At 39.6% G+C, this 14,676-nt stretch overlaps 7 protein-coding genes across 7 annotated transcripts; 4 read left to right on the forward strand and 3 right to left on the reverse strand.

The window, feature by feature from the left end:
- The first annotated feature begins 9 nt into the window (after nt 1-9).
- On the forward strand, nt 10-3,594 carry WALSEDRAFT_60990 (hypothetical protein). Its single transcript, XM_006959480.1, has 4 exons — nt 10-389; nt 435-580; nt 627-3,197; nt 3,248-3,594. The coding sequence occupies exons 1-4, from the start codon at nt 26-28 to the stop codon at nt 3,482-3,484; spliced, it is 3,318 nt and encodes a 1,105-aa protein (XP_006959542.1). The 5' UTR covers nt 10-25; the 3' UTR covers nt 3,485-3,594.
- Nucleotides 3,595-3,641: 47 nt separating this feature from the next.
- WALSEDRAFT_69870 (cytochrome P450) lies at nt 3,642-5,408 on the reverse strand. Its single transcript, XM_006959481.1, has 3 exons — nt 5,237-5,408; nt 5,070-5,188; nt 3,642-5,021 (listed from the first exon to the last, which is right to left on the reverse strand). The coding sequence occupies exons 1-3, from the start codon at nt 5,384-5,386 to the stop codon at nt 3,749-3,751; spliced, it is 1,542 nt and encodes a 513-aa protein (XP_006959543.1). The 5' UTR covers nt 5,387-5,408; the 3' UTR covers nt 3,642-3,748.
- Nucleotides 5,409-5,579: 171 nt separating this feature from the next.
- Nucleotides 5,580-6,596, reverse strand: WALSEDRAFT_60991 (small G-protein Ras2). The gene is made up of 5 exons (XM_006959482.1): nt 6,577-6,596; nt 6,513-6,529; nt 6,411-6,465; nt 6,248-6,365; nt 5,580-6,197 (listed from the first exon to the last, which is right to left on the reverse strand). Exons 1-5 carry the CDS (start codon nt 6,577-6,579, stop codon nt 5,794-5,796), a joined length of 597 nt encoding a protein of 198 aa, XP_006959544.1. The 5' UTR covers nt 6,580-6,596; the 3' UTR covers nt 5,580-5,793.
- Nucleotides 6,597-6,964: 368 nt separating this feature from the next.
- On the forward strand, nt 6,965-7,603 carry WALSEDRAFT_20591 (ARF/SAR; the record flags this gene model as incomplete). The annotated part of the gene is made up of 3 exons (XM_006959483.1): nt 6,965-7,019; nt 7,066-7,158; nt 7,206-7,603. The coding sequence occupies 3 exons, from the start codon at nt 6,965-6,967 to the stop codon at nt 7,601-7,603; spliced, it is 546 nt and encodes a 181-aa protein (XP_006959545.1).
- Nucleotides 7,604-7,808: 205 nt separating this feature from the next.
- Nucleotides 7,809-10,135, forward strand: WALSEDRAFT_65424 (acyl-CoA dehydrogenase NM domain-like protein; the record flags this gene model as incomplete). Its single annotated transcript, XM_006959484.1, has 18 exons — nt 7,809-7,847; nt 7,895-7,913; nt 7,962-7,984; nt 8,035-8,051; nt 8,096-8,188; nt 8,233-8,336; nt 8,386-8,444; nt 8,489-8,607; nt 8,652-8,876; nt 8,920-8,953; nt 9,003-9,276; nt 9,328-9,605; nt 9,651-9,752; nt 9,797-9,850; nt 9,892-9,916; nt 9,961-9,981; nt 10,026-10,066; nt 10,112-10,135. The coding sequence occupies 18 exons, from the start codon at nt 7,809-7,811 to the stop codon at nt 10,133-10,135; spliced, it is 1,551 nt and encodes a 516-aa protein (XP_006959546.1).
- Nucleotides 10,136-10,486: 351 nt separating this feature from the next.
- On the forward strand, nt 10,487-11,618 carry WALSEDRAFT_65425 (hypothetical protein; the record flags this gene model as incomplete). Its single annotated transcript, XM_006959485.1, has 6 exons — nt 10,487-10,769; nt 10,823-10,948; nt 10,997-11,076; nt 11,122-11,163; nt 11,210-11,480; nt 11,527-11,618. The coding sequence occupies 6 exons, from the start codon at nt 10,487-10,489 to the stop codon at nt 11,616-11,618; spliced, it is 894 nt and encodes a 297-aa protein (XP_006959547.1).
- Nucleotides 11,619-11,716: 98 nt separating this feature from the next.
- WALSEDRAFT_33362 (hydroxymethylglutaryl-CoA synthase) lies at nt 11,717-13,514 on the reverse strand. Its single transcript, XM_006959486.1, has 4 exons — nt 13,391-13,514; nt 13,217-13,343; nt 13,020-13,169; nt 11,717-12,972 (listed from the first exon to the last, which is right to left on the reverse strand). The coding sequence occupies exons 1-4, from the start codon at nt 13,445-13,447 to the stop codon at nt 11,954-11,956; spliced, it is 1,353 nt and encodes a 450-aa protein (XP_006959548.1). The 5' UTR covers nt 13,448-13,514; the 3' UTR covers nt 11,717-11,953.
- Between the last annotated feature and the right edge of the window lie 1,162 nt (nt 13,515-14,676).

Raw genomic sequence — 14,676 nt, forward strand, 5'->3', positions numbered from 1 at the left:
GGTTATCCTCGAAAAGCTCAATCAAATGAATGATAATGACAAACTAACTTTCTCAATTAACGATAATACCTTACTACCCACCCGATTCGCCCAGTCCATCACTGCGATAGCCTTATCAACAAAGTTTAGTTTAAGGACCGCAGCTTTCCTGATTGAATTATTCTTGGATGGATTTAGGAATACAACAACCTCTTCTATTGATATTGCTAGAAGAGCTACGATAACAGCCATAAATTCAGCTCTCAGACGTTACGATCCGAGCTCAGATTACATAGATTTGGATAAACTGTCACTCTCAACTGGTCTAGCTGCGCTCGGTATAAACTGTAGTAGCACAGCAAATCCTGATGAAGTACACAGGAAGTTACTAGAAGGTTACACTGGTTTGGGTGAGTGTCCGCATGACTGATTAAAGTCGCTTATGATATCACCAGGAATCTACGTTGTACATCACTCATTCACTCTCGCCGAGCTCTTTGCTCACGCTGGATTTTATCTCACACAAAAAACTATTAAGACATCATTTACGCTGGCACAAGACAGTGTCTCAGTGTTTGATGGTGTATTCGGATCAAATGAGGTGAGCAGAGGTTTTGTTTAATTTTCTAGTTAACAAGTGTCCGCAGACCTCTCGGGCATTATCCTCAATAATTAGCTTCATGAGTAAAGAGAATGAAGCACCAAAGAATATGTCCTACATGTCCTGGGTAGTGGCTCTCACTAAAGCTTTCACCGCTTTTGCTTGTTTACAGAATGCAACTCAGAAACGTATACTTGAAAGTCAGAATATGAAAGTCGTTTGGGATTGTGTGGTTGTCAATAGAACAATGGACAGCAACCCAACACCAACGATGGAAAAGAAGCCAAAGTCAGTTGGAGATACTCTAGCAGGCCTTGCTGCCGTATTGGAATCTTATAGATACAAAAATGTGTCATCTAGCGGTTCCTCTCTCTCAACATCATCGAGAACTCAGTCACCTGCTTCCCAACCAGACCATGGGAGGTCAATGGAGCACTCAATTATGAAGAAAAAGAGTGGGAATATGTTGTCATCACGTGAAGCAAAGACTAGTAGAGAATACCACAAGCGTAATCTTTCCAATGACGAACGTAAGGACTTGATAACAACATTAACGGAGCTTCTTGGTGAGACATACGTCAATGACAATCGATTGGATGAGGTTTGCGATTGTGATAATTCAGATACTATTAAGAAGACAATATGGGAAATGATTACGGAGAATGAGGAACAGATTGTTACGACTGAAACGCGAAATATGAACTTCAATGGCTTAAACAACGAATATAACGACTTGAATGGTGAGCTGAACGGTAAAACCCATAATCAAACAAACACTGTACAATTTCCAGTGGAACCACGATCAGCACCACAAACACCCTATCAGGTGGCACAAAATCAATCCATTTCATATTTCCCTAGTTACAGTTCAATTAGCTGTTTACCATCGTTGACGACTGAAAAACAACGTTTTTCAATTGCATCAGAATCATACGCTGATGCTCTCAGTCATCCAGGTGAAAGTAAAGAAAAACTACAAAATGTATTAAGAACAGTTACGACTAGGCTCACCCAGAGGCATGTAGCAAGGAAGATCGAAATTAACGGGTTAGAACCTACGAATTATAAGCTAAGCAGAAAAATGTCAACACCAGAGTTAAGAATGACACATATCAATAACCATAAAAGTGGTACACCACTACAAAACACCAAATCACACCAACGTAATAAATCGATTGGTACACATACCCATCCAAATCAAATTATGAATGATAAGGAATATCTCGATAATACCATAAATAATGTACAGAACGCAGCAGATAATTTAGCATTACCACAATTTTCAAATATTGATGAACAGCCAATTGCACCACCCTCATCACCGGTATGTAGGGCTAATCATGTAACTGAGGAGACATTACCACATATGAGGCGCATTATGCATCAACCAAGAGCTGAACCAGTTAAGGATGCAGTTGAGGAAACTTCTCAGGGAGTTTACTGGCCAAGACAGCATATAGTGAAGAATATCCACAGATTTATGAGGTACTCATCAGCAGCTTATGGGAAATCCTTCATGAGAATATTAGGAATAGGTAAATGTGATTGGGATAAGTTACCACTAGGAGAGGGTGATCATCACGCCAATCATCACGCATTCGCTTATCACAATAATATCTCAATCGATGCAATTTTGTTATCATCCTACACTGATCCACCTGTTGGTTTCAACAGTGATGATAATAAGATATGCCCATTAGTTCATTACGTAGCTGTTGACCACGATGCTAAATCAATAGTACTCACCTGTCGAGGTACACTTGGATTTCAGGATATTTTAGTCGATTTAACGTGTAATTATCAAGAGTTTGAATTAGATGGTGGTGGAGATCCATTTGGATACTATGCTATACATCAGGGGATGTTAATCAGTGCTCACAGATTAGCCTCAGAATCGAACACCGTTTTGTCAACTATCAGAAAGGCACTTTCTGATTTCCCTGAATATGGTTTGGTACTCTGCGGACATAGCCTGGGAGGTGGTGCAGCAGCAGCATTGGCCTTAATTTGGGGTACGCGTACTGATGTATTTAATAAACAAGCGAAGGAAAAGGGTATCCCATTTGACGATGTACATTCAACAAGTTTCGTGACAGGCTTTAAAAGTGGTCTACCACCTGGACGTCCATTGAGTTGTTATACATATGGTACACCATGCGTATCAACTCCAGATTTAACAGCTTATGCGAAAGGACTAATAATCAGTGTAGTGAATAATAAAGATATAGTACCAACACTATCACTTGGATTACTTCATGATATGCGTAAATTAGCATTAATGTTACATGAAGAGGAGGGGAACATCGCGGATGAGATCATTGGACGTGTTTTAGGATTTGGTGGCACTCATAGAAGTGACGATACATATGAGAAGCCAAACCTTGATCAAGTTAATGAAAAATTGAGAGATCACGATCAGATTGTGAGCTTCATTAGTAAAGAAGATGCAAAAATTGGACATACTAGCAATGCGATACTCAAACCTGGTTATATAGATCCAGCATTGATTAAAGCTGATACTGTGAACCATGATAATGAGTTGAATGATTGGTTGTGGAGTCTTAAGACCACTATTGGTGCTGATATGGATTCAATTAAGTTGTATCCACCAGGAGAGGTTCGTGTGAATTTGCTTTAAAACATCTTCGGCTGACTGAAACTTACCAGGTATTCGTCGTTGAAAGATCAACCTGTTTCGTGAGCCTTGCGGAAGACGACGGTGATGGCAATGAAGGGTATTCTTCTGCCTATAAACAAGAAGCCCATAGAGTCATTTTGCGTTACTGTCAAAACGTCGAGAAGCGATTCAATGAACCCTTTTTCTCAAAGTCAATGTTTACAGATCATAGTCCAGTAGAATATGAACGAGCAACCCAGTTACTATTTGATGGAATAGCAGGGTAACCTTGTAGTGTTATTGGGTTGTATTTTTAATATTTTATTAGCTTAACATCAATTTTTAAAGATAATTAATACAAAAACGCCCACTTTGGCGTAATTGTAAGCAACACTCGTCGATTTTAACTGTTTAATGTTATTTTATTTATAATATGTTTCGATTATTACAATGTGTGTGTGGGTAAATCTATCTGAAGAAATTGTATTAGTGTGTTTATTATAAAATCAGTAACCAGTGGGAAATTTCAAAAAAAAATTTGGTAAGTGCCTTTAAGCTACTTGTTCACGCTTGCTAAATTTAGCGATGAAGCCATCCTTAGGGAAGATAGTAGCAATAACTTGAACTTGTTGACTTTCTGGAGTGATGATATGTTCCCAGTCCATTAAGACACTTGCACAACCGATTAATGCAGTCATGTGCAAAATAGCGTATTCCTTTCCAAGACAATTGTGAGGACCGTGACCGAAAACTAAGTAATTAGAAGCTGCCTTTTCTGCATCTGATGCTTCACCATTTTCTTTAGTTAACCATCTCTCCGGAATGAAAGATTCAGGATCAGAATAGACGTTTGGATCATGAAGTGATGGATAGATTGATGGAATTAACATTGTTCCCTTTGGAACTGTGTAATTTTCAGTAATTGGGAAAGCCTTTTTAGTGAGATATGGAACCATGATTACAGGTGGTTTAACTCTGAGTGATTCCTTAATACATGCTCTAGTGTATGTCATCTCATCAAGCATTTCAAGTGTTGTTGGTGATTCTAAATCGCCACCTCTAACCTTCAATTGCTCTTGACGAACTTTAGCGAGAATATCCGGGTTATCAGCGAGCAATTGGAAAATGTAAACAACACCAGATGTCATAGCATCTTGTGAAGCAAACAAGAATGAAAGAACGACCATTGCAATTTCGTTATCTGAAAATTCTCTCGCACGTAAAACCTTTGATGAAGTATCGTCATTTGAATTGTTCTTTGCTTCAATCATAGCTTTTGTCCAGTGATCGATAAGGCATTCTGGTTCATGACCCTCTGCCATTTTGATTTTTGATTGTGCAGATGCATATTCGAACCATTTGATGGCAACTTTACGGGCCTTGATGGCATTATAAACCTTAGTACCAGGCCAAGCGAATGGGAAATTTACGAGTTCTAATGCGACGGTAATTAACCAGTATTTATCACTAATATCTTGTTGTGCGTCTTCTGGGATATAATCACCGCAGAACACCTTAAGGGAAGTTTCCATATTTAAGTCACGCATGGCCATCATGTAGCTCTTAGGAGTATTATCTTTTGTCCATTGATCGAAGTACTTTCTGTAAATACCCTCTTGAATTGGAAGATAACTTGATAGTGCCTTTCTTGTGAATAAGACATTCAAACCTTTACGGTAATCAGAGTGAACTTTTCCGTTTAAGAAGACCCAGTTATTTGGATCTAAGACCTTCTTAGCAGATGCAACTAAACATGGCTCAGCGTATGTAGAACTGCTAAATATCTTCCTAGCGTATTCATTCTTGGCGGCTTGGACGATGAAACTGAGAGGGGGGTGTGAGAAATGTTGTAAAAGTAATTAATTCACTCACATATTAAATACCGATACAGCTGATAAATCACCCAATTTCCATCCCTTCATGTAATTCTCAAGACTTGGGTTCAAACTATCAGCAAATCTACCGATTACAGGAATTGACCAGGATGGTCCCTATAGAGTGTTTTAGTGATATAATTTTTTGTAAAATAGAATACATACCGGCAAATGACCCTTCTTGTATTTGTAGACAGCCTGTTCTAATATTAGAAGTGAAGCAACTACGACGAGTACTGAGGTAAAGACTGCATTGCTTGAATTACTCTGGCTAGCTTCTGCTTGCCAATAATAATTTGCAGTACTATTGACCATTGATGTGACTAAGTTGGATGTTAAAAAAAAGTCAGTTCATTTCGCCCCGCGATAAAAATCAGACCAGAGAGGTAATTAAAGATGTATTACATGATCCTCTCGTACGAATATTAATTTCTTATTTTTTTGGTTCTAGGATAGCTCTATGTTGTAAATCACAGTCATTTTCTTGTTATTTTTCTATGTCTTATAAGCTTAGTATGAAGCTCAAATTGGATAGATGTTTATAGTGATTACTAATCGTAGAAACTATTATATGGACACTACTAATCAGTCACTTGGAACATCAACCCACGCTCAGACCTCTTGGCAAGAGAAGACATGTATGAAAGATCGTAGATCGTAGACAAAGAAGTTTAATTGATATCAGAATGGCTGGATGGCTTGTCGAGGTATATGAGACTAGTTTAGAGGATCGTACATCTTCGTTTACGTTGATTTCTCCTCTGTTGGTGATTATTTGGGTCATAATTTGAGCCGTTCATTCTCTCCCTTTGCCGCCTAATCTCTCTAACGACATCGAAGAAGGCTCTTTCTACATTAACGCAGGTTTTTGCGCTAGTTTCGATCATTAAACATTGTAACTTTTTTGCCATTATCTGACCTTCTGCGAGGCTAACTTCACGTTCGTATACCTTATCGCATTTGTTTCCTACCAACATTAGTGGTATATCCTCCCTTTCCTTCACTCGTGTGATTAGATTTCGGAACTTTTCAATTCTGTCAAATGTGCTTCTAGATGCTATACTGTAGACTAATAAAAATCCTTCGCCTTCTCTAATCCATTGATCGCGTAAAGCAGTGTACTCCTCTGAGAATGTCGTGAGAAGGGTCCATGTCATCGAGCTAAAGAATACGGACCTTGTCCAGCTGTATCTAATACCTCTAGTAATGCAGGCGCGTCATCTAATACGACTTGCTTCCTGTAGCTATCCTCGATAGTTGGATCGTAAGTTTCGACGAATGAGTTCATGCAAAACTGATAACGTTAACTGAGTGCGCGTATAATAAGCGTAAAACTAACCTGGACAGTCAAAGCAGTTTTACCGACACCACCATCACCCAATACGCTCAATTTGCTAGTGTAATTGTTAAGATATAATAATATTTGGTGTAATATACCCACTATGGCGTAGCTTTTGACTGTATATATGTTATAAATTGTATGAATTATAAATTTTTTTGCTCACCATTTATATTTCTCGGGTCAGGAAAGGAAATGAAATCGTTTTGATGGCTCGACTGTTCTCTGGGAGGGATGAATAAATTTTAATTTTACGTGTTTCATATCTTTATTTTGATCTTATATAACTAGTTAAATCCCTTCTCAATATGTATCTATACAGCTGTTTTTATATCAGATAATTTGACAGTCTGGGTGAATTGTATATATAGATGAATCTACTATTTTATGTAAATATTAATAATATGACAATAAATAATAAATATTAGATTTTTTTTATAATGATGCGATGAGCTGGTCTAGCAAGTCGCAGCTGCTTTGAGTTAGACGGTCAAGTAGCGTGTAAGTACATAGTTATAGCAAGTATAATAAAGTATTAATATTATATTAGTATAATGGGTTTATCAGTTTCTAAGCTCCTTTCCACGCTCTTTGGGAAGAAGGAGATGCGTGAGTCTTTATAGGAATGACTATCACTTATAACTAACTATAACAGGTATTTTGATGGTTGGTCTTGACGCTGCGGGTAAGACAACTATTCTCTATAAGCTCAAGTTAGGTGAAATTGTCACTACAATCCCAACTATCGGTAGGTCCTACTAATCAACCGTCGACATCATCTTATACCTTGTATAGGATTCAACGTCGAAACTGTTGAATACAAGAACATCTCCTTCACCGTATGGGATGTTGGTGGACAAGACAAGATCAGACCTTTGTGGAGACACTACTTCCAAAACACCCAAGGTATCATTTTCGTCGTCGACTCAAACGACAGAGAGAGAGTTACAGAAGCCAGAGAAGAATTACAAAGAATGCTCAATGAAGATGAATTGAGAGACGCTCACCTCCTCGTTTTCGCTAACAAGCAAGATTTGCCAAATGCTATGAACGCAGCTGAGATCACTGATAAATTGGGCTTGCACTCCCTCCGCCAACGCACTTGGTACATCCAAGCAACCTGCGCAACCTCCGGTGACGGTTTATACGAAGGTTTAGAGTGGCTTTCAACTAACTTGAAGAATAAAATGTAATCCTTTCTCTTTCTTTATTTTAATATCATGATTTCCTGGTTTTATATTCGTTTGCTACCTTCTTATTAGAGATCAAACCATTTATTTTATTTTACTTTATTCTGTTATGCTCTTTATATACAAATCTCTATACGTCTCGTCAGATGACCTATGCGCCCCCGTTCATAGGTCCATCGGTGTGACACCTTTATCATTAACAACCAAGATGTCAACAAAGATTTACTCGAGAGATGATATAAGCAAGGTGTGCCCTCTACTATATCTATAATATATCTTCTTATCTCCCCTCAGCACAATACCAAAGGTGATCGTAAGTAGCCTATTAACCGGTAATACCCCGCTCACACTCCGAATACAGTTTGGATCGTTATAGATAGTATGGTAAGTCCTAACTTTCTGTGTTAGCTTCCAGCATCTCTAACAATTTTTAGATCTACGATGTTTCCAAGTTCGTCATGTTTATACTGAATGACCTATCTAAAAGTCTCTAAGATTCATGAACATGCACCCAGGTGGAGCTTCTGTCTTCCTAGATGAAGAAGTTGCAGGTCAGGATGCTACGGAGCAATTTTTCAACCTCCATCGGTGCGCCAATTTCTTACGATAGACACCCTCTTAGATATACTCAGCGTGGAAGTTCTCCAGAAGCCGCAATACAAGCGCTTAATTGTCGGTCAAGTCGAAAATGAGAAACCAATAGTTAAATTCCCACAACCGGGTGATCTTTCTGAGGGTGTGTGGGGTTGTGATAGTGAATGCTTTCTAAATAAAACTCACATTAGTTCCATATGGTGAACCAAGTTGGCTTTCAAAAGCTTACCATTCGCCATATTACAATGATGTAAGTTACCAACAAAGTTAATCACCCTTTTTAACGCCGTCTAGTCCCACAAAGCTTTGCAGAAGTGGATGAGAAAGTTTGTAGACACAGTTATCACCCCAGATGCTATCGCACGCGAGAAGGATGGCAAAAGATTCTCAGATGACGTCGTCAAGAAAATGGCGTAAGTTACAATTAGCAACTTTACAAATACTAAGACAATACCAGTCAATATGAAATTAACGCTATGCGACTCGGCCCTGGCAAGCATCTTCACGGTCGTACACTCGCCGAGGGCATTGTCAAGCCCGAGGAGTTCGATTACATTCATGAAATGGTTATCAACCAGGAACTTGTACGTCATGGTCAGCGTGGCTATGGCGATGGTCTTCTTGCAGGTATGGTCATAGGTTTACCTCCAGTCCTCAATTTCGGTAGCGAGGAATTAAAGAAGTAAGACACCTCTTTCTATTTTTGACATAACTAAAAATCACAGGCGTATCATTCCAGAAGTTCTTTCGGGTGAAAAAGTGAGCTCATACTGTTACGTGTAAACGTTTATCTAACTCTTCCCTTTAGTTCATCTCACTCGCTATAAGTGAAGCATTCGCTGGCTCAGACGTCGCAAATCTCCGTACAACGGCCAAGAAATCGGAAGATGGTAAGCATTGGATCATCAACGGTACCAAAAAGTGGATTACGAATGGTACATTCTCTGATTATTTCAGCGTTGGCTGCAAGACCGAAGGCGGTCTTACTATGATCCTCGTAGAGCGCACTGAAGGTGTCTCAACCGAGCAAATCAAGACAAGCTACTCCACTACAGCAGGTACCGCATTCATTACCTTTGACGGTGGGTTTTCCTCGCTTTATAGTACCTTCAACTCTTACAAATGCCTCACAGACGTTAAAGTACCCGTTGAGAACACCCTCGGTCCAGAAGATGGTGGCCTCTTGGTCATCCTCTCTAATTTTAATCACGAGAGATTTGTTATGGCTACCGCATCTGTCAGGTCTATTCGCTTCGTTATCGAGGAGTGCTTCAAATGGGCAAATCAGCGCAAGGTCTTCGGCAAAACTTTACTTGGTCAGCCAGTCATACGCTACAAGCTCGCCGGTATGGTAGCCAAAGCTGAATCACTTCAAGCATGGCTGGAATACATTGGCTTCCAAATGACTAAAGTAGGTATATTCTAAAAGCATCCACGCAGTCTAATGTACCTGAAGATGTCCTACAAGGAACAATCTAGGTACCTCGCTGGCCCTATTGCCTTACTCAAGATGCAATGCACGAGAGTTGAGAACAGCGTCGCAGATGATGCTGTCCAAGTGGGTACTCCCTCGATTTACGATCAACACTGACTCAAAAATAGATCTTCGGAGGCAGAGCGATTACTCAAACCGGTATGGGTCGTAACATTGAAATGGTGAGTCATTATTGTTCACTTTAACGATTATTGATTATTAGTTTAACCGCACATATAAATTCAACAGTGAGTGAATTACTATTTTAAGATCACAATTAACCTCCACGTAGGCTTATTAGGCGGCTCTGAAGGTGCGCAAGGGAGCATTCACTAAAGCTTACTGACAAGACTGCAGAGATTTTAGGTGACCTCGGTATACGTCAAGCAATGAGACAGGTGAGTGAGATAGCATACCTGAGAATACCACTAAATTTCTCATAGATGCCAAAGAGTGCACGTCTTTAAATCATATTTTGTAATTTTATTACGACACTGATGTTATTTATACCACCAGCATTTATTCGATTGAGAAGGTGATTTATTGTAACTGAAGGGTTAATTTTGAGTCAAATAAAAGATTTTTTCCTTGAAAAAACAAAGACAACTTTATTATAGTTGTTTCTAGTAACTCACTTCTGTTGACATGGAACGAGGTATTTCAGGTTAAGGCACACATGCGGACAATGAGATCTGGATTCTTAAGAACTCCTATTTTCAGGCATCGTTATTTATAACCACAAGTTTTTAAAGACAGGCTCTTTTAACTAACCTATTTTCCTAAAACTCCTTCAACCTCTTTTCACTTACGATCCTACAATGTTCTCAAAGCTCGCTTTAGCCTCCCTCGCTGCATACACTGCCGCCCACGGTGTCGTCAGTGAAGTCTGGGTTGGTGATCAATGGTACAACGGTGCAAACTATGGTTCTGCAAATGATAACTCTCCTGTTAGAGCTATGCCATCTGATGGTGCATACGTCGCTTACTACAATGTAAACACTGATGACATCGTTTGTGGTACCAACGGACAAAACCCAGTATCAGTTACTGCTGATATCACCGCTGGTGATCAAGTCAAACTTCGCTGGAAGGGTGACAGAGGTGAGCATTTTGATTGAAAAATTTTCTTTATGATTAATATGGCCAATTTTTAGGTCCTACTGGCGACTACTGGGGTCACTACGAGGGTCCTGTTTTGGACTACTTGATGCGCTGCGATGGTGACTGTACTCAATTCTATTCGTCATACGGTAATGCTCGCGTTTACAAGATCTGGCAAGGTAGGAATAATTAATTACTTCATGAGTGTCTTACTAAGAGTTTCACAGCTGGTCTCGATTCAAGTCAAGCTCGTCCTGACCAAGGCTTCTGGCCATCAAGACCATCAGGAAATGGTCTTTGGGCCATGGTTAGTGATTACCTTTCAACTCAGGAAGTTTCTAACTTAGTTTAGGATGACATGTCACGTAACTACGGTAGCTGGCACACCGTCACCGTAAGTGGAAAGGATTTATCAATGTATTTCTAATTAAATCGCCTAGATCCCTGAATCAACACCAGAGGGACAATACATCCTTCGTCATGAGTTGATTAACTTATCTTCAGCTGATGATCTCGATGGTACAGCTGAGACACCAATTGGTGGTCCACAATACTACCCAGCTTGTGTTCAATTGAATGTCAAGGCTAAGGATGGCGTCGACCCTATCTGGGCACCAGAGACTCCAGCTAGAAGCATGTACTCAACTGGCGATGCAATCGTCAACATTTACACCCCAGGTCCTGACGGAATTGAAAACTTCGACATTCCAGGTGTGTATATTTATTATAAAGGAATCAATGCTGAATATGTTGCAAGGCCCAGCTGTCGTAAACACCGTTAACAGAAAGCGTTCAGCACGTCGCTTTGAACGCCACGCTAAGCGTGAAGCTTTCGCTCAGAAGCACTAAGTGGTTTAGAGTGCAACAACGCTAGCTAATTTTTTTTCAAAAAGTGGGAACGTTGAATAAGAAAATAACAAAAAAAAAGTATCTTTCTCTTAACATTATTAACACGGACTTGAACTGGTTTCATTTGTCTATATCCTTTGTTTCTAAAATTAGTTATATCAATACGTTCGTTCTTTGTCGGTCAGAAAATATTGTATTTGCCATAACGTCTCTTGTTTCACAACACAAAAAGGTTAAACAATCCTAAACAATGGAATACTGCTAAATACAATGTTATCTAAACAATTAATTTTCTATCAAGGGTGGGCATTTATTTCTGCATTGCAGTTATCAATTTAAGCGAGGGGTGCTTGCTTGTAATGACGACGGTATTTCTCGTCAATGTTGTCGAGATAGTATGCACCACCCCAAATGTTGTCTACATCTCCCTTTGGACTGTATGACTTAGCATTGTGGTTCTCTTCACGGGTCTTAAGGGATGAGACGTATTCAGTGACTGGAACGACCTTCATTGAGTCAAGACGCTTATGCAAGTCAATAGCATCGGCGATCTCCTTTGTTGAACCAACAAACTTGACAGCGAAGAAGGAAGCTGCGCAACCTGATCCGTAAGAATACATACCTGCTCTCTTTCCTTGCAACTCAGTTGATTCGACGTTTGAGACGAGGGAAGCTAAACCACCATAGAGTGATCCAGTGTACATGTTTCCGAGACGCTTGCAGGTGGTTGATGATGGTTCAACTTGCTTAGCGTAAGAATCCTTGGCTACGGTCATGAAAGTCTTTTCAATAGCCTTGTCAAAGTAAGTCTTAGCACGTGGTACTGAGGCGATGGCTTGGTCAATACCTTCGAATTTGGACAAACTTGGGCTTGAAACGAAGTCATTGTAGGTAAGTCTTGCATGACCCTTTTGTACCAACTTGCCGTATGGTGAGTGGAAGACAATGTAGTCAAAGTTATCTCCCTTGACATCTTCCTTCTTGGTTTGTGTACGCTTTGCGTACTTTTCACGGTATGCATCGTATGAGTTGTCGAGTGATCCGAAGTAACAGTCAATTGTGAGTGGTCCATCTACTTCTGGGTATTCAGAGTTGAGATCTGGTTTGTAGAAGTCCCATGCGTTTGTCATGTAAGTGCCGTGAGTTGGTTCAAGAACAATTGGTGCATTTGGACCAACGAGCATAGCAACACAACCGGCACCACCGACTGGTCTAGCTGAACCTTCAGCGTAGATGGCAATATCACCAGCGACGACGATAGCGTCTCTACCATCCCAGCTGGATGATTCAACCCAGTTTACTGCATTGAAAAGTGCTGAAGTACCACCATAACAAGCGTTCTTGGTGTCAATACCTAGACAATTGTTAAAAAGAATCAACGATATACTGAGATTTACGTACCTTCAATGTCAGTGTTACCAGATTCTTTGAAAAGATCCATAAGTACGGTCTTAGTTGACTTTGACTTGTCGATTATGGTTTCAGTACCGACTTCTAATCTACCAATGTTCTTTGGGTCAACATTGTACTTCTTGAGAAGACCAGAGACAGCTATTTTACATGTAAGGAGATCATTTAAGTAGAAAATCATCACGAACCAGACAACGCAAATGAGTTGATGTCTTCTCTGTCATCACAGCATGCCATGTATTGTTGTCCAAATCCAATTGTGTACTTTCCAGCAGATACACCATCAAATTGTTCTAAATCAGTTTCTGAGATGCACTGGGGAAACGTAAGAAGTTGTGGTGTAATTTATAATAAATACATACTCTCTTTGGGAAGTAGACTTCAATTCCTTTTATACCGACGTTTTCTGGACGACTCATTGTAGTTTATAAAAAGAGAGAAGATCGCTTGATGAGACGGGTCCAGTGCGAGATCAGTTCATAAAATATCAAGGTCAAAAATTTTTCTAATTCTAATTGATTCTATGATAAGATGGCAATATAAATTTGCTTTATATTATATTTGCTTGCTACGTCCAAATTCTATGTACTGCGGGCGCTATTGATACAACGAGGACATGCGTCTGAGTATCATTTATGATGATTAAGTAATAACAGCTATTTGTTTCAATCCTATCGTTTCTGGAGAGCTTTATTCTTCATCCTTTGATAACTTGCAGCACGAAACAATTTTTCACGTACCTGATAAATCAACACAATATTGTTTGGATTGCCTCAATTCATATTTTGACTGATCGAGAGCTCTTTTGAAAATATCTCATAATCACACATCCGCACATTTCAAATAAGATCAAAGTCCACTAAGGTACTTCTAAAAACTTGTAAAACTATTCAATAGCGTGGTATAAGCCAGATATTCAAACACCTACCATGTCAAAAGGTTCACAATCTATCATAGAGTGGTAATTTATATTTAAAACTGAACTTATGTGTTATCTTCAAGAGTAACAATTAAATATAAATAGAAAACTAGAGTCATCTACGACAGTTTTGCAAAGATAAATCATATAAAAATATATATATATTCAAATAAAAAAGCAAAATGTAATCACAAAGCCGTAGTCGAATACTCTACCATTGAGCCAGCCGGCCTTGACCGACGCAGGGCTCGAACCTGCAACCTTTCGATATCGGAATCGACCGATGGAATCAGTCATACTATGTGATTACATACTATATGCTTGTTGCTAGATGTCCACTACCCCTCAATTGTAGAGAGAAAATTTTACTCGGATGTCATCATTTGGCTAAAAAGATGGACGATCATCATCGAAAATCGGCCGATTTGCCGGAGGGGCATAAAAACCCTCCCAGTGAATCCGCAAGCGCCGAATTCACAGGTGAGCACTTTTTAAACGATATATCGTTCGATTTCGGTGCTGCTGACGCGCGAGGAAATCTCGACGCGTCGCAACACGGGAGGAGACAGAGTCAAAGACTCAATACTAATTTAAATAAGAGACGCAGAACCGCTAATGAAAATTACGGAGCGCGTAGTTTTGATATACTTTCGTTAGCTGAGCATCTCACCGATGTGATGACGCAAACCGTCGGGAAATTAAAAGGTGAGTTAGAAAGCACATTCAAAA

This window comes from Wallemia mellicola (assembly GCF_000263375.1).
Source record: "Wallemia mellicola CBS 633.66 unplaced genomic scaffold WALSEscaffold_17, whole genome shotgun sequence".
Classification (NCBI taxonomy): Eukaryota; Fungi; Basidiomycota; class Wallemiomycetes; order Wallemiales; family Wallemiaceae; genus Wallemia; species Wallemia mellicola.